Raw genomic sequence first — 17,601 nt, 5'->3', positions numbered from 1 at the left:
AATGGTTCAATAAAATAATAAAAGCAATTTTATTCAATGTTTCTGTATTTATTATATATTTATATTCAATTTACAGAAAGTTAGAATTTTAATCTGTGTGGGTATTGACTGCTTCTTAAGCCAAACATTGCTGATAAATAAGTGAAAAGCATTTTTTTCTCTTTGTTTCTCTTAATAGCTGAAATCACAAATTTATCAACCACTTTCTGATCAGCTTTTCTCTGATCACTTGCTTTGTATTCGTCCTTCTTCTTAGTAAAAATATCACCTTCCTCCTTCTTTGCACGTTTTTCACGTTTTCTTTTAAAATAATCATCATTTACTTGAGCTGGTAGTTTTAAACCAGAGAGGTTAATATGTGTAGATGTAGCAATTACATAGTTCTGGCTAACTCTTCGAAGAGGACAACCATTGATCAAGAAAGGTCCTATTTTGGAAAAAATTCAGATTTAGTTTCACATTTTTACCAAAAGTCATATAAAAAATTTATAAAACTCACCCGTAACTAGAAGTAGACCACTTTTAAGTTGCTTTAAGAACACAACTCTTTTTCCTTTATGAGCTCCAGCAAGTAAAATGCAAATAGTCCCACGTTTTAAAGAGGGCCTCAGATAACGATGGTGATCACGGAAACATTTCTTAGCATGATGTACAGTTACAGGATCAGCAGTAGGATAGTTGGCACACCTTTTCTTTAATAATACAATACGTTTTCCTCCATTTTTGTCACCACCAATTTTCTTTTCAATGCTTACTGGTTTTTTAGGTTTAACCTGTAATTAAACATTTATACATATAAAAATTATATGTAAATAAAAACAATATTGAATAACATATATAATATTATGTGACATACGGTTTTTGGAGTTTTCTTATCGAGAAATTTGTAAATGGCCTTTTTGTGGAACATACGGGTACGACTGAATCTATAAATGCCATTTCCTAAATCATAATTTCTTGGCCTGATTCTACCGCTTTTTCCAGCTTTTTTGTGCAAAGAATCATCATTCTTCTCTGGAGAGTTTACTTTGGTAGCCTTTTCTTTCTTTGTATTAGTCATCTAAAAAATAAATTTAACTACATATAAATAGAATAATTATGCATTTGATTTAAATATTTATTCTACAAAATAAATTGGTATACATATAATGATACAAAAAAACATACAACTGTCTATAAAATCAGTGTATATTAGTACTTAAATCCTAATATTGTACATATATTTTGTGTTGTATTCTTTTACTAAGCATGTTTACCATGTTTCATAAAGGTTATGATACATTTTCATAAACTTAAATACAAGTAGTAAAGGAACCTATAAAAAAAATTAGATCAGAAATTTACAAAATATTATTATGATTTAAGATTAAAAAAATATATCAAACCATTATTAACGAGAAAAATTAAATGTCAAACTTTAACCTTAGAATTTTGGATTCTTAAAATTTAAAAGAACTGTAACATTAAGAAAAAAATATAATGTTCTCCTTAAAGAAGATTTATGAAATATGTAAAATTTAACAAAATATCTAACTTTTTTTCTATTAAAGCAAGAGATTACTTCGATAATATTAGATTGGTATATCTCATTCCATCTTACCTTAAATCGTACGGCTAAAAGAGCCTATGCGCTGTTTCCATCTATTGGCCATACTCTAAAATTAGGATTACATATCGATATATGTATCGATTATTTTCGATTAACACAAGTAATATAAATAAAAATATTCGTATGAAATATTTAATGATAAATATACTGTATTAATCTTAAATAATAAAAATCGGAAATAAATAAAAATACTGAATAAATTATCATTTTTGTCGATCTTAATCATTTTTGTGATTTCAATAATTAGTACTTAAATTAATTATTGCTGTCATTGATAAAAATTATTCTTACAATAAAGAATACAACAAAATACATGTATCGAAGTTAATTTTTTTGTATATTAGGAAACAAATATAATTTGTATCCTTTTCTTTGTTCTACATCTAAATTTTTCATACATATGTATTTCTTTAACATTTAATTAGAATATAAAGCAATATATAAAATACTTTTTATTATTAAAATATAATTAAAAAATGAGCTGTTATTTTATATTATTTTAGAGATTCAAATTTAATAATTTTTTTATTGTGTTTACATTTCAGAAAAAAATGATAAAATGTATTTTAGCCATGAATACCTAAATACTTGTTTTTTTATTATTGTTTTTTACATTACGAATAATATTAATGGCAGTACATAAAGTGTGATGACTAATAATTACTTAGAAGAAATATCTTGTAGTAATATATTCAATTAATTGTATTTATAATGGTATGTTATGACTTATGACTATGGCTAGAGAATAAAAGAATAACTAAGTTAATGAAAAATGTTTACTGGAAAAATACTATTATTCCTATAACTAATTTATACCTACAGATATTTGTATATTTTTGTATTTTAATGGATTTTTTGTATATGATGGATTTATGAAATGAAATTTATTTGGCTAAAATGTATTTGTTAACATGCATTATAATTTTATAACAATAGGAATATTTTACAAAATTAAAAATGTTAATAGTTTAAATAAAAATATTGGGCTTTTTGGAAAAAAGATTTAATTATGTAAATTAAATTAAACTAATTATATCATTCAAGACTTATTAGTAATAAGTAATGTACATATAATTTTTAATTATTTTTCCTCTATTTAATAAGAAAATATATAAAAAATACACACCTTTAAGGAAGTACAAGTTATAATAAGCGAATCTTAATGATTAATCTACTATGGTTTCTAGAACTAATACCTTGTTTTACTAAACAGTAACTTCAATTTATTATAAAAATTCTAATGATGCTATAACAAACATATTATACTTGAATTTTTGTATTTAATTAACATATATATGTGAAATTATATATATAAATATATTTATATTTACTTATTATTTTGTATTTATTTTATACAAGTGTTGTAAATATATTTAGCACTAAATTTATGACTTCAAATATAAAATATTTAATTCATTTTAAATTGCTTTTTAATTCATTCAACAAAATAGAACCTATTACCATTTTTTCACAATTTACACAGATTTCCAAACATTCATTACTTATAATTTTTATTGTCACTAACACCAATGATTTTGATGCTAAAGTATGGGCGGCAAATCTGCAAACAAAATTAAACTAATACATTATAGTGAAATAATATGTTATGTTGTATAAGAAATTTCAATCTTCTACCATATTCTGTTTCAATAAACAAAGTGATAAATTATTTAGATAATTGATACAAAACTCACTAACCTGATTTCTTCGTCACTGTTAGATATCATTGCAACATTTGCAGTTTCAAGAATCATTTGAGAAAAAGCTTTTTTATTTTCCGAATAGTGTACTTTTGCCACATGTTCGTTCATACCTTTTAGTTTCATTTTTTCTGTAATAAACATATGTTCTGGCAAAAGTACAGCTCGTATTATTTCTCCAATCGGTGCTTTAACAATAACTGGACACAAATACGTTTCTTCACCAATTGAAAAGTCAATGTTAAAATTTGCTGGTTGTGTGGAATCATTAAAGTTGATACCCAATGTAGAGGATAAATTGGAGTTTGTCTCCAGTAGCGGTATTTGTGTAAAGTCATGGATAACCATACCTTTTGGTAAATTCTAAAGAAATCAAACAATAAAAATATTGTATAATAATTGTAAAGTATATTTGAAAAATATATTAAATTTTTGTCACATTAAAATTCACCTTTATTCCCATATGTATTTCTTTAATAGGTTCGTTACTTTCGTTTGTAAACGTTAATTCAATGGTAACGAAATGAGCGCTTACTAAATGTTGTGATCTTGTAAACCTGTATTCAATCTTTAGACCATGACCTGTAATACTATTTAACAATTCAAATTTCTTTATTGGAATAAATGAAGATGATACTTCTCTAACATCATGCGTAAGATTTGAATTCATTGGAGTAAGAAAACCTCCTGTACTTAATGGCATAACAGGTGTCATTGGAATAACTGCAATTATAATATAATATAAAATTGTTTTTATCAATATTATATTTAAAAATAATTCCAATGTTATATCTTACCATCATCTAAATCTAAAAGAAGATCAATATTACTTTTTGGTTTTTCTTTCTTTTCTTGGTTTGAAAGTTTATATTTCTTTTCCTCTTCACTCTCCTGAGAATCTTCAGAAGATTCTTCAGAATTTGTGTCTTCACTCTCAGACTCACTATTGGAATCATCAGATTCTTTCACAGATTTTTTTTTTCCGTTATTATTCTCAGATTTACTAGAACCTGATGTATATTCAGATGAAACACTATTTTCATCTGAAGAATCATTTGTTGAAGTATCTGAAGTTTCATTATCCAATTCTAAAATTTAACAATATTTTACTCTATAAATTTAGTTAAACTACTAGTATTTCTAAAATTTACCTTCTGCTGCAACACTTTCTTCATCGCTGTAAAAAGGTTTTTCTTTTTCTTTTCCTTTTTTGTCTTTCTTATCTTTTTTATAATAGTCTTCTCTTGCATCTCTCATATTACTACTTGCAATATCTCTAACAGATGGATCAGGAGCTACATTAGGAAAAGGTGGCAAAGGCCGGTAATCAGCACATGGCATATCCAAATAGTGTGATAATGTGCCCAACTGAAATTCTGAGTTTTTAAACCTTGATGTTAAAGTTGGCGCAGGTTTTGGAGCTAGAAAAATTCGTTTTGCAAGCTGCGAAAGTTTCTTTTTATGATCATCTTCATCAAAAATAAAAAGTCTTAGAAAGCGTGCACGATCTCTAATGTCATAATTCTGATCATACTTTGCAAGTTGGAAGACATACTGAGAAAATGATTTAGTTTGTATAGGATTATTTAAACATAGCTTTACAGCTAAGTTTAAAATCTGTAGCTTCACTATGTCTTGTTCATTTATAAAATTTTTAGCCATTTTCCTAAGAACATCTGGTGCTATCTTAGGTACTCTATCCGAATATTCACCTAAGAGCCACAAAATTGATGCTCTTGCTTGTGGTATAGTTATAAAATCCATTAATTTAGCCATATGTGCAATTATATTTTTATGTTCATTTGGTTGAGTTTGTAAGAGTTTTTTTATAACGACAACACTTTCTGCTACAACAGCCTCTGAATATAAAATCATATAAAATATTATAATTATGCAAGTCTTGCATTGCAGTGTAATTATACACTCAATAAATAGTTACCATCTCTATTACTCAGCAATGAAACTAATCCATTTAAACATGTGTCAGTCACTTCTTTTATATTACTTGCACATCTACCAATTGCTTGTATGCTTGCTCCCACAAATTCTTTATCGCTACTAGAAATGTATGTTTGGAATTCTCTTAGTATAACTCCAATGCTAGTTTCAGTTGCTAAATTGGTCAAAATATCCAATTTTAAAAGCTTTATATGTGTAGGATCTGAAGTCCTTACAAAGAATGATTTAAGAAAAGGTTCAAACATCCCCTGTATAGAAATATTAAGAATTATGTTTTTGTATAAAATTCTTAGTTATAAAAATATACATTAAAGTAATATTTTGTATACATTGTTCTGTACATACAATAAATCGTATTATCATTATATTAGTACTTACATTACCTTTCTGGTAATTGATATGCTAGCAATGCAATGAAGAACTACACTCTGAACTTCCCTGTGTCCCCTTAATAATCTTATCAAGGCTTTAGCAGCAGTAATTACTTCACTTCTTGGTGCTGTGTGATGGTATAATTGAGATACTGCCATTACTACAGAAGCATTTCTACTTTGTAAAAGGGGTTTTGTGTTTCGTAATAATAATCGGTGATCAGGATCTAACAATAATTTTGGTTTCTTTGTATTAGATGAATCGGAATCAGAATCGTAGAATGGGCGATTTTCATCATCTTCTATATTCTATAAAAATTATTTTCAAAAAATATATATCTTAGTTATACTATGTGTAATTTAAGGAAGTTATACATACATCTATGTTAGGATTAACAAATTGTGTTCGTGCATATCTTGTAAGCATGTTTACTATAACAACCTGGCCCCATTCGTCAACATCTACTAACAAGTTACAGAGTTTTCTATAATTCTTGTGTATTAAGTCTATCCTTTCAGGACAAACCTCTTCAAAAGCCATTACTGCTGACCCCACGACTAGAATTGTCTTATCAGATAACAGCTTTTCTAACACATTTATTAACTCCTCTTTCTGCTCAGAATCCAAAGAATAAAGTTTAGGTATTGCATGTGCAGCAGTTTTTCGAACATATGGTGACATATCACTAGCTGAATCCTTAATAGCAAGCATTACAATAGGCACTATCATGGAGACACGTATACTTGAGAGTACTCTTAAAGCACTGGCTCTTATTAATTGATTAGGATCTTTCAATGCTCGCTGGAATGTAGAAATAGATAAAAGTGCAAGATCTTGTTGATCTTCTGCATAACGAACTAAATATACGTAAACTAATTTTTTAACTTCAATATTCTTTGATACAACATTCTTCACCACAGCTGGAAATAATTCTGATGCATCTCTTCCTTTTGCTATCATCTGAAAAATGTATTTTACTTTATATGTTTTATTCAGGATAACATTTAAAAATCGAAATAATTAAAAATCTTAATAGAAACAATATAATTATTCAAGTGAGGTATAAAAATTAATACCTTTTTTGAAATGTATCAGTGTATAATATATAAATGATACATAATAGTTTAATAAATTAAACATTATAAGACATATTTTATATCAATATTTACACAAAATTATACAATAAAATTATGTAACATATATGAGAAATATATTACCCCAATTATACGTTTCATAGCTTCTAGTTTGAGTCCATCTTTATTACTGTCTAACATTTGTTTCAAATCTTCATGCCTAAATTAAAAAATACTTTTTAAATATGTACTTGCATATCATATACAAACATATTTTACGTACAATACATTTTTAGATCCACTATATTTAACATTTGCCATATAACATTACAAAATATCAATGCAATAGAATTAAAATCAAGATAAAAAATAAGCATTATATATTACAAAAATTGGTAAATTTTTCAAGTTAAAATGTGAAAGTATGTATAGTTCACCATTTAAAATAGTATTAAAAATAATTTACCAATAAAAAATTATTATTAAAATAATGAAAATAATAAAAATAAAAAGAAATATATTTACTTTTTATAATCAGAATGAAAAAATCCACCAGAAGCAGGATCGGTTGCAAGTTCTGCATCTGCTGTATTTGACGGTCTGTCATTACTGTAAGAGCCTCCGTTATTTGATAATGAATTTGCAGCAGCAGTTAACATTTTCCTTCTTTTCAGTTAATACGAAACGATTATTTCTTTCTGTTTTCAATGCAGATTTCGCTATAATTTATAAAACTTCTGAAAAATTTATCGTAAGATGTTTCCACCGAGTATTAGCACATATCCATCTTGCTTAGATCTGTTTAGGTCCGAACCACTTATACGTTCTACTCAGAAAGGATTCTCGCCCTATATATCGAAATATATCGAATCAAATTTCAAAAGAATAAAGTTCAATATACAATTTTTTCATTATTAGTTTCTTTCAAATATCTTTCTGTTCTTTATTATATTTCTCTAAAATCGAAAAATCAAATTAAGAGTTGTGTTGTTTCTAAAAATATCAATAAAACTTTCACAAAGCAACGTTAGTTACCGATAAGTTATTATTTATGTCAAGTCAAAGGTTTTCATGTAAATGAAAGGTGCCATATTCTGAATAGATATAGCTACATACAATCAAATTTATACAAGTTACTATTCATGTATAGTATATTTTTTTTTAGAAGACTAAAATTCATAATAATTTTCTAATGGAATTCTATCATCAGTTTTTTAATCATTTATCAAATCATTTCGTGTTTCAACTTATTGTACACTGAATTCATTCTATCTTCCTAACCAGAAATACAGTAAACCAATGAAATTTTCTCACAGTTATTTTTGTTTACACATTTGTTTTTCACCAAAATAATTTCATGTAAACTCGTTTGATTTGCATCATTGTAAACTACGCTTATCTAACACAGCCCAATCTGTTGGCTGTTTGGTGTACTATACATTTAAAATTTTTTTCTATTCAAACTATAACTGATGGTTTTGTAACAGTTTTTCAGAAACAAAAGTGGGAATCTTGATCTAGTATTAGACTTTACAAATTTTTCTCGCATCTGTCATAAAATAAACATGAGCGATACGCGAATTTGGAAGAAGAGTAAATCTCAGCACATACAAGTATTTGTTCGTGTTAGGTATGTAATTAATAATTAATTGTCTACATCAATTTTTATTTCATCTATCTATCTTTCTATATTCTTTAAGAATATGCACTTTTAAAAATATACAAAGTGATTCATCTGTCTTGATAACTTAAAGTTACCTATAAACTATTTATATTATAAAGTAACATTTGAAAAGACTATGTGTATTGAACAGCCCATATAATACAATAGATATTTCAATGATTTTTAACTAATTCAATATTTTAACATTTTTGAATCGTTCTTTCTGAGTTCTCAGTAATAAACAATGTAAAATCTAAAGTTAAAAAAAATACTTCCCACAACAAAAATTACATAAAATTGAAGAAATATGACGGAATATTATTTTTTTGTAGTTACATACATACATAACAAAAATTTTTTAAGGATGTTGTCAGAACCGATATAACTTATAAGAATGTAGAGGCTAACTTTTACCTTTTCTTCTCACTGCCCTCTTTTTTTATATAATAATTATGAGCATGAATACAATATATAATACAATAATTAGTATCTTACAATCTTGTTTTTTTATAGATATATGTTTCTTTTGGAATTGAAAGAATATTGAATACTGAGTAAAAAATATATAGATATTTAGAAACCAATATTGATAATTGCTTTGTTACAAAAATAAATGGCAATAAATGTGATTAATTTTTTTTTTATAATATTAACTTTTTTCTTTTGGCAGGCCTATAAATAATGCAGAACAAAATAGTAATTCAACAACTATAATAGAAGTACCTAGTGATACAGAGGTAATAGTACATGAACGTCCAAAAGAAAAGTTTTCAAAGAAATTTAAATTTGATAATGTATTTGGACCTTCCTCAAAGCAGGTATTAACTTGTTACTATGAGTAAATACTGTATATATTAAACAAGTAAATCTTGCGTACCTACTTTTTAATTTTAATTAATAGGTTGATGTATATAATGCTGTTGTTAGTCCATTATTGGAGCAAGTTTTGGCTGGATATAATTGTACAGTATTCGCATATGGGCAAACTGGTACAGGAAAAACTTTCACAATGGAAGGAATCAATACAGATTCCACTTTACATTGGCAAAGTGTAAGATACTTATTTACCTTAATTTCTTTATTTCATTTAAAAAATATACTAACCAGATAATTAAGAATTATTGTATGTGCACTCATAAATATAATGAATGGTTACTGTGGTTGAGATAAGCTATGTCATCATAAATATGTTAAATTAATTTTTAATTATTAAATCTAAAATGGAAATACAGGGATACTATTAAAATTTATATTGGTCTATGTAATGTACAGGATTCAACTGCTGGCATGATTCCACGTTCTTTGAGTCATTTATTTGATGAGTTACAATTACTAGAAGCACAAGAGTTCACAATTAGAGTTAGTTTTTTAGAACTGTACAACGAAGAGTTATTTAATCTTCTGTCAGCTAATGATGATGGATGTAAAATTAGGTGCGCAGTACAAATTATATGAATTATGTATCTCTACATCTCATTACCAGCTTTAATAAATTTATATAAAATATGTTAAAATAAATATATTTTGAGCAGATTGTATGAAGATACGTCAAAAAAAGGTGCAGTAATTATTCATGGATTGGAAGAAGTGACAATACATAATAAAAATGAAGTTTACAAATGTCTTGAAAAGGGATTAGAAAGAAGGCAAACTGCACCAACATTGATGAATGCTAATTCTAGGTCATTATTTTAATTCAGTATTATTAATTTCATTTTTTATTAATTTATTATGAATTTCTATCATCCAAATGTATTATTGTTAACATTAGTCCATAAAGTGTGTGGAAATGATTATAGCCGATCTCATACAATATTTTCCATTACTATACATATGAAAGAGAATACCATTGATGGAGAAGAAGTTTTAAAAACTGGAAAACTAAATTTAGTGGATCTAGCAGGTAGTGAAAATGTTGGAAGGTCTGGTTCTAGCGATAGAAGAGCAAGAGAAGCTGGTTATGTTAATCAATCTTTATTAACTCTTGGTAGAGTTATAACAGCTCTTGTTGAAAGAGCACCTCATATACCTTATAGGTAATAGAAATAAATATTTTATCCTTACATTGTGGAAATGAATATTATGATCCATTACTTTTTTTATTTTGTATACCATATAGAGAATCCAAACTAACAAGATTGTTACAAGAATCATTGGGTGGTCGCACAAAAACATCAATTATTGCAACTATATCTCCTGCTAGTATCAACCTGGAAGAAACTCTATCAACATTAGATTATGCACATCGTGCAAAAAATATTACTAATCGTCCAGAAATAAATCAAAAGCTTTCAAAAAGAGAATTTCTTAAACAATATACAACTGAAATCGAAAGATTACGACGAGATTTATTAGCAACACGTGAAAGGAACGGTGTTTATGTTGCAAACGATAATTATAATGAAATGCAGATATTAATTTCTCAGCAAACTAAAGAGATAGAAGAAAAAATTAATAATATAAAAGCACTGGAAAAAATTATACAAGACAAAGAGGTAATTTTTTTATACTTATTTGCTGATATAACTCTATATAACTGTATATTATTTTTCATGTTATTTTTTTTTTAGAAAATATTTGAAGAACTTAAATTACAAAATATTGCTCAAAAGAAAGAACTAGATACAGTAAAAGTTAAATTAGATAATACTACAGATGCTCTGAAATCAACACATTATCAATTAAATATCACAACAAAAGAACGAGATGAACAAAGATATTTAGTAGAAAAACATGTTAATACGGAACAAGTTTTATTATCTCAAGGTCAAACTCTGTTAAATGTTGTAGATATAGCAACTGAGGATTTCCATAAATTGCATGAAAAAATTGCTCGCAAAACGTAAGTAAACTATGAACAAGAGAATATCAATTATTAAATTATTGAGTATCCGAATTTCCAATAAAACAAATGTATATTAATTTTCCAATTGGGAATCAAAATTTTGTACACTTTTGTAACACTGTTTAACACGAAAACAAAATTGCTCTACTATTTTTAGTTCTTAAAAAATAACTTTTTGTAAAACTATATGATTTTAGATAAAAAATTATTAGATGGTACTATTAGTGTAAATTACGCCTAAATAGGTGGCAGCAAAACATCATGTAAACTTTAAAAAATCAATATTTTTTCAACCTATCTAAATTAAGAACTGTTCCAACACTTGTCTGTGTAATTTCTTCTTAAAAAATGTGTACAAAATCTAATGCTATGTAACAAATTTATGCTAGGCAAAGAATTTTGTGCAAAAATTGTAAAAATAATACATAAAAGATAATCATATCAGGTCTGTTTTAAACTTTAATAGCCATTTACAAACATTTGAAAGCACAAAATTTAATACATGTATACCCTGATGCTTAGGAAACTCCCTTTATCTGTTAAAAGTAAATCGAATTTTCTGATGTTTTCTAGTTTTCTAGTTTTCATGTAATACTTTATTTTTACTCAAAATTGTATATTTTTACAAAAACTAAGGGTGATAGAACAATTCGTGTTTAAAATGAAAAAGGATTGCACAATGAATATTGCAAATCTGGAAAAATGTTTATATTTGTTGAACAGTGTAATTGAATACATGATTTACCAAATAAATTTCTCTACTTGCCTCCCAAATACTGAACATTTTATTGGATTCATTTAGAGTAAATAAATTAAATCTACACATAGTAAATTCAGACTAAATATGAAATTTTATATATTTGCCCCTCTCTTTAGTGAAGCAGAAAAAAACTTTGAAATTCTTGGTGAACAGTTTAAAACTAATGTTTGTAAATGTATACAAGGCTCTGAAACTGATATTCGTGAATATGAAGAAAATTTAAAGCAATTTTATACATCTATGAAAACCAATATCGGTAATACAAATTTTAGCTTTGAATATGATTTCTTATGAACATTGATTTACATTTTTATTATCTTTATTAGATACAGAAACTGTTACAAGATATGAAAATATTAATAGAGAAATACATCGAACTTCCACGAATCTTATTGATCAGCATTCAGCAATTACCAATAATTTAATAACAAATATAAATGAGTTCGTATGTACTTAATAAAATTGATTGAAACAATATCTTTATTCTTGTACAATTTTAAGTATTCACAATACTTTCTTCAATATTTCAGTCCTCAAATTATCAGAATTGGGTAAAAGATGAAATGAAAGGTACTGTTGACGCGGTAGATCGTGAGGACGAATTTCTGAGTTCCATTGCTATGAAATCGACACAAAATATTAATGGCATAATCGAAGATGAAATTGCAAACAAGTTACAACTTCTGAAGAATAGTTTATTACAAAAAATAAGAGAAACATCGACCAAGTTAAATGAAGTGATAGATTCTGTATGTAATCGTGAACTGGAAGCTTGCAAGTGTATAAACAAAAATGTTAAGACCATTGAAAGAAATGTAGAAGAAATTTATAAAAAGCAAGAGTTTACAGAAAAACAACGTTTATTTGCAAAGGTATAAGAAATTATCGTACATAAATTTAATATTTTTATTAGTTTAGTTTCAAAAATATTAAATATAAAAATATTGTTTTAGATGATGAAAGATGTATCAGTCCAGTTCGATCTCCTAAATAAGAGTGAAACAGAACATTATGCTCTTGTTACTAATAAATGTACTCATATTGGCGAAATTTGTAACAAAATTAACGATTACTCAACAGATGCTTGTAATGCCAATGTAAAAATGAAAAATAATTTAAGAGAACAAATACAAAATTATTTGGAAAAAATTGAAACTAATGTTGTTATTGGATCAAAGGAGGTAATTTCAATATATAATGTGCAATTTTAAGTTCGATAAGTAGATTAATTTTTGTGTCATGAAAAGGTAAATATTTAGAATGTTTGAACATAACAAAAGGGATGCATTTATTTTTTTTAACGTTTTATATTTTACTTCATGATAGAATGAAGAATTAGCAAACAATACTACAAAACATGGAAAGAGTTTGGCCAATGAATTGAAATCAAGTATAAGCACAAGTTGCAATATACTGAAGCAGTATAAGAATCTTGTTGAAAATAATACTAAGGAAGTGCAACAGAATATAGACAGTGATAAAAATGAAGTTCTTTCCTTGTTAAAGGTGAATTTTAAAAGAATTTAAACACATCTTGTGATAAAAATATGTAATATTAATTGTAATATGAACATTATATCTTTCTAGAATACACATAAGCTGGTTATAGATGCAAATAAAAATTATGTAGATGTTCTAAAAGATGAAGAAATTAAAGATTCTAACATTTCTGATGATGTATCCTATAAATTACAAAATCTAATTGCAGAATCACTTGCATGTTGTAATAAGAATATTGGACAATTACATACAACAATGCAGGAAGTTAATCAATTTTTTGATGTTGAGATACAACATGATATTCCAACAGGTATCATATCATATACAAATCAGAAAATAGAAAGGAAAGTATTATATGATTTCTTTTACTGATTTTCAGGAACAACTCCTATCAAGAAAAAATTTTCTTATCCTCGTCAATTTACAGTAACATCACCACATGAACGAATTCTTCAAAAATTCAGGAAAACTAATAAATTTGTTGAAACATTAGAAGATGTAAGTACATAACGTTAATTGTATCTAAATATTTTATTATTTTTTGTATATCTATGTATAGGATAATACGTACATGGAAAGTGAAATAACAATGAAACAAATTGCAAACTCAACTGCATTATCTGATGTGACTTCTATGTCTTCCCCATTTGATAATACAATATATACGTCACTTACTTCGAATAATGATTTGTTATCAAAAAATTTGAATTTATGCATCCCTATGGATTCTCATACTGAAAATATTTCATCAACATTGGATATTTCTTTAATATCTGCTCAATCCCATGTTTCATTGGAATCCAAAGATACACAGGAAGGTATGAAGTCAAATTATTTAATTATGTCACATATTAGAGTTCTGCAATGGATGGATATACCATAGCTTAACATATTAGACACGAGTAGATTATACAACTCACTTAGAATATGGAATAAATCTATGCTTATTACAGCATATTAGTATTTGATACTTTGTACCTTTTATTTTTGCTATAAATTGTAGCCATAGATTTACAGATACATGGTAATAATCACTTTATCAATATCATATTTTTTTTTTTCAGAAATCTGATTGTGTCAACCAGTTCCCGATGACTTTCTACTGGCTATAATGCAAACACATGAAAAGTTGTATTATCTCTCTTGAGAAAATTTAATTACAATTAGTCCATAATTGAGTACTGAACTGACAAACATGATGTACGAACAGATGGAAAATATTTATGTAACTTGTATTGTCCAGGTGGTTTATCAATAGTTGTTCGTTGACAACTCCTATAATGTACTACTATTTTTATATTTACATTATTATAGATGGCAATATTTGTGTAGTTTCAACACATTTATTCCAAATATAGGTTGTATGAAAATCGCAAAATTACTATATATATTTTTTTCAAATAATTTTAAAAAATAAATATAAAAATCTAATGTCTTGTTTATTGTTGCATATTTCATCTCTGTGCTATTTGTTTTTAAAACTCCTTTCCTATTTTTAGATAAAATTTGTTCTAAAAAAGATTCTATACACACTTCTCAACATTATGCTTGCAAAGTCTTAATGCATTTTATTTTTGATTATTATCTTCAAAGTTTTATTTATTACAAAGTTGCAATAAAAGTAATCAAATATTAACACATTTATGGAAATGAAGTATTGAATATATAATGTGAATGTAATTTATTTCTGATTTTTAAGTATCTATTTTAAATGTTATAAATAATAAAGTAAATAATAAATATTTTTATTGTAATCTCTTTTGTAAATTGAGCGCAATAATTTAAAATTATTAACGATTTTATTTCGTACGACACTATAATACAAGTTCAACTAGTTTGTAAGTATGTTATACGTTGTTTTATAACAGCATGACAATTTTTTCAATAAAACTTGTTAAGGACTTTGTTTTACTTCATTTTTGGATACAGCCATGCTATCACCTTTGGTTAGAACTTTGCTACAAGCTTTGGGTTTTTGTTGTGATCTTATTGTGGAATTCAAATCTTCTTGACAATTAGAATATGCCATACCTAATCCAAACCCTGCTCCAGTTAAAATAGGCCATTTTCTCCCTACAAAAATTAATTAAAATTATGTTAATTTGTAATATACATTAATAGTCAATTTTATTAAGTTAATTCAAAAACATCATTATTTTCTATATTCTAAGATATTCATAATGACAATATTAATTACACGTACAATGAATAGTAATTACAATTATTTTATATTTGAGGTTTCAAAAACTAAATGTGTTATAGCATTTAACTTACCTCGGATACATAATAAAGTAATTTACAAAAATAAAATATTGAGATTATGAAATATATACAATAAAATACAAAATCATGCTTAACAACATTGAAAATACAATTTTAGCCGCATTTTTCAATAAAAAATTATTTTATCTTAACCTTCAAAAATATTCTTATCATTGATCCATTATTGTAACAGTATACTAATTACATGTATTATCAAATAAATTATAAATTTTTATCAATATTAATAAATTATATACAATTTCTAGTTAAATAGTAATAGAGGAATCAAATCTTACGTTTGAAAAAGAACAGAGAGAATATACCACCAAGAAAAATTCCTCCTCCTAGAAAAATGCAATCGTATTAGAAACAACTAATAAATTAAAAATCTTTTTAATCTTAGGCAGTAATTATAAATATTAAATGACATTTACCGAATTTAAAAATAGCATCTGTAAAACAACGATCCCATTTTCGTCCAATTTCGTCTTCAGCCCAAGTAGCACCAGCCATTTTTATGTATTAAAGTAGATCTATAATATTAGTCGTTATGTCATACATAAGTTTCTGATCATCTTGCAGAAAGCTACTGAAACATCGATTATTTATGAAAGCAACGTGAAAGAAATTTTTTATTTCTGTGGTCAATGATATTTTTTAATAGTACATAAATATGTGCACTTAATGTAAATGCCCGATAACAGGACCAATGCAATTAAGCATTCCCATTTCGTTTAAAGACTTACATATAATACAAAGTATATATTGTTACATATTGGTATATATTAAGGAAAAGTATGTTTGCAATTTAATATAATGTATAACACGTAAATCTTATTTACTTTGGATCTAGTTTATTGACAATTGTTTCGCTTTGTAAGTTTGATGATTTCAATACAGTCCGCCCGATCTATTTTCACAGGTTCAAAATATTTAGTGATGTTATAAACTTCATGGTCGTACCACCAGTAGCCAAATATGAAATCACTAGATGTCGCTAGGTCTTATTATATAAAACCATCACCAGAGGGCTACAAATAGTAATTGTCTTGAGTATTCTACTGTAGCTGACACACAGGTCTAATTTTGGTCTTATACTGAATGTCTGTTTTGCAAACGGAAATAAGTATGAAAATTGTAATATTTTTAGAACTGTTTATATTTATCAATTTCACACTAAAATTTATTTAAAATATATATATTTATCAATCAGTGAAAAGATTAATAATTTTTCTAATAATGAGAAAATATTTGGATGTTTAGAGAAATGTCTTCATCGTATTAATAATAATTAATTTTAGTGAAACCTCTTTTATTTTAAACGAGATATTAATGGATTTTACCTTTGTGTACGTCTTATTATCATGTTTAAAATGTATAGATTGGTTTAATAAAGGCCAGTTGTAAATTTAACATAATAAAATAAAATGAAAAATATATAAATATTTAGTAAAAACAATGGTTTGGTTTCAAATGAGAAATATATATTTTTTTAATGAGCTTATATCTGTATTTTATATGAGACTTGTTTTAAACTAGAAATCATTTTTACTCGTTAGTTTTTCTTTACAAGAATATTATAAAATGTACTTTAAATTAAATTTATATTACGTAATATAACGAAAAAAAATATTTAAAAAGTACGTTTGAAAATATATGATGGAATATTCTTTCTATTTAGTTTCTTCTTATAATCGAACCTACCCTTCTACCAGAGTAGCGCTGTTCAGTTACGAGTCCCTAACGCGCCTGCTTCCCCTTCCAATTGTTCCTTCCCTAGGCACATGCCTGCGTTATCAGAAAATCACTTGACGCTAAAGAGGTAGCCATGATAAGCTAGTATCTCTGTCGTTGGCTG

The 17,601-nt window shown here is 26.3% G+C and overlaps 4 protein-coding genes across 11 annotated transcripts; 1 reads left to right on the top strand and 3 right to left on the bottom strand.

Annotated features, from left to right (window-relative positions):
• Nucleotides 1–27: 27 nt before the first annotated feature.
• Rpl6 (ribosomal protein L6) lies at nucleotides 28–1,548 on the bottom strand. Of its 2 annotated transcripts, none has more exons than XM_076325041.1 (4): nucleotides 1,535–1,548; nucleotides 857–1,060; nucleotides 500–773; nucleotides 28–427 (listed from the first exon to the last, which is right to left on the bottom strand). In XM_076325041.1, the coding sequence occupies exons 2-4, from the start codon at nucleotides 1,058–1,060 to the stop codon at nucleotides 81–83; spliced, it is 825 nt and encodes a 274-aa protein (XP_076181156.1). In that variant the 5' UTR covers nucleotides 1,535–1,548; the 3' UTR covers nucleotides 28–80. The 2 variants fall into 2 exon arrangements, with proteins under 2 accessions (XP_076181156.1, XP_076181155.1); XM_076325040.1 differs by lacking the exon at nucleotides 1,535–1,548 and adding an exon at nucleotides 1,257–1,274.
• A 1,345-nt stretch (nucleotides 1,549–2,893) lies between these two features.
• Nucleotides 2,894–7,569, bottom strand: Rb (adaptor related protein complex 3 subunit ruby). The gene is made up of 10 exons (XM_076325096.1): nucleotides 7,239–7,569; nucleotides 6,858–6,933; nucleotides 6,019–6,600; nucleotides 5,652–5,948; nucleotides 5,249–5,516; nucleotides 4,461–5,168; nucleotides 4,107–4,397; nucleotides 3,761–4,032; nucleotides 3,308–3,672; nucleotides 2,894–3,170 (listed from the first exon to the last, which is right to left on the bottom strand). The coding sequence occupies exons 1-10, from the start codon at nucleotides 7,370–7,372 to the stop codon at nucleotides 3,023–3,025; spliced, it is 3,141 nt and encodes a 1,046-aa protein (XP_076181211.1). The 5' UTR covers nucleotides 7,373–7,569; the 3' UTR covers nucleotides 2,894–3,022.
• Nucleotides 7,570–7,641: 72 nt separating this feature from the next.
• Nucleotides 7,642–14,882, top strand: LOC143153865 (kinesin-like protein Klp61F). The gene is made up of 18 exons (XM_076325480.1): nucleotides 7,642–7,739; nucleotides 8,201–8,343; nucleotides 9,047–9,194; nucleotides 9,278–9,427; nucleotides 9,649–9,809; nucleotides 9,909–10,058; nucleotides 10,176–10,412; nucleotides 10,496–10,871; nucleotides 10,947–11,218; nucleotides 12,098–12,237; nucleotides 12,308–12,426; nucleotides 12,512–12,853; nucleotides 12,935–13,162; nucleotides 13,308–13,487; nucleotides 13,569–13,791; nucleotides 13,861–13,979; nucleotides 14,041–14,299; nucleotides 14,546–14,882. The coding sequence occupies exons 2-18, from the start codon at nucleotides 8,279–8,281 to the stop codon at nucleotides 14,551–14,553; spliced, it is 3,177 nt and encodes a 1,058-aa protein (XP_076181595.1). The 5' UTR covers nucleotides 7,642–7,739; nucleotides 8,201–8,278; the 3' UTR covers nucleotides 14,554–14,882.
• A 379-nt stretch (nucleotides 14,883–15,261) lies between these two features.
• On the bottom strand, nucleotides 15,262–17,601 carry LOC143153867 (MICOS complex subunit Mic10). 7 transcript variants are annotated; one of them, XM_076325486.1, is made up of 4 exons: nucleotides 17,448–17,601; nucleotides 16,178–16,276; nucleotides 16,040–16,087; nucleotides 15,262–15,554 (listed from the first exon to the last, which is right to left on the bottom strand). In XM_076325486.1, exons 2-4 carry the CDS (start codon nucleotides 16,254–16,256, stop codon nucleotides 15,376–15,378), a joined length of 306 nt encoding a protein of 101 aa, XP_076181601.1. In that variant the 5' UTR covers nucleotides 16,257–16,276; nucleotides 17,448–17,601; the 3' UTR covers nucleotides 15,262–15,375. The 7 variants fall into 7 exon arrangements, with proteins under 7 accessions (XP_076181601.1, XP_076181597.1, XP_076181599.1 ...); XM_076325482.1 differs by lacking the exon at nucleotides 17,448–17,601 and adding an exon at nucleotides 16,586–16,718; XM_076325484.1 differs by lacking the exon at nucleotides 17,448–17,601 and adding an exon at nucleotides 16,586–16,700 and having other exon boundaries at nucleotides 16,178–16,329.

The sequence above is a fragment of the Ptiloglossa arizonensis genome, chromosome 13, assembly GCF_051014685.1.
Source record: "Ptiloglossa arizonensis isolate GNS036 chromosome 13, iyPtiAriz1_principal, whole genome shotgun sequence".
Taxonomy (NCBI): Eukaryota; Metazoa; Arthropoda; class Insecta; order Hymenoptera; family Colletidae; genus Ptiloglossa; species Ptiloglossa arizonensis.
Note: the sequence above shows the minus strand (reverse complement) of the source record. Positions and strands in the feature narration are given on the sequence as shown.

Coding starts and splice junctions, on each gene's coding strand:
- LOC143153865 (XM_076325480.1), top strand. CDS start 8,279: ATGAGCGATACGCGAATTTGGAAGAAGAGTAAATCTCAGCACATACAA. Junction 9,428..9,648: donor CCACTTTACATTGGCAAAGT/GTAAGATACTTA, acceptor TGTAATGTACAG/GATTCAACTGCTGGCATGAT. Junction 10,413..10,495: donor GCACCTCATATACCTTATAG/GTAATAGAAATA, acceptor TATACCATATAG/AGAATCCAAACTAACAAGAT.
- Rpl6 (XM_076325040.1), bottom strand. Junction 774..856: donor ATAAGAAAACTCCAAAAACC/GTATGTCACATA, acceptor GTTTAATTACAG/GTTAAACCTAAAAAACCAGT. Junction 428..499: donor TGGTCTACTTCTAGTTACGG/GTGAGTTTTATA, acceptor TTTCCAAAATAG/GACCTTTCTTGATCAATGGT.
- Rb (XM_076325096.1), bottom strand. CDS start 7,372: ATGTTAACTGCTGCTGCAAATTCATTATCAAATAACGGAGGCTCTTAC. Junction 5,517..5,651: donor GCATATCAATTACCAGAAAG/GTAATGTAAGTA, acceptor ATTTCTATACAG/GGGATGTTTGAACCTTTTCT. Junction 4,398..4,460: donor AGAAAGTGTTGCAGCAGAAG/GTAAATTTTAGA, acceptor GTTAAATTTTAG/AATTGGATAATGAAACTTCA.
- LOC143153867 (XM_076325486.1), bottom strand. CDS start 16,256: ATGGCTGGTGCTACTTGGGCTGAAGACGAAATTGGACGAAAATGGGAT. Junction 16,088..16,177: donor AGATGCTATTTTTAAATTCG/GTAAATGTCATT, acceptor GCATTTTTCTAG/GAGGAGGAATTTTTCTTGGT. Junction 15,555..16,039: donor CTCTCTGTTCTTTTTCAAAC/GTAAGATTTGAT, acceptor TAATTTTTGTAG/GGAGAAAATGGCCTATTTTA.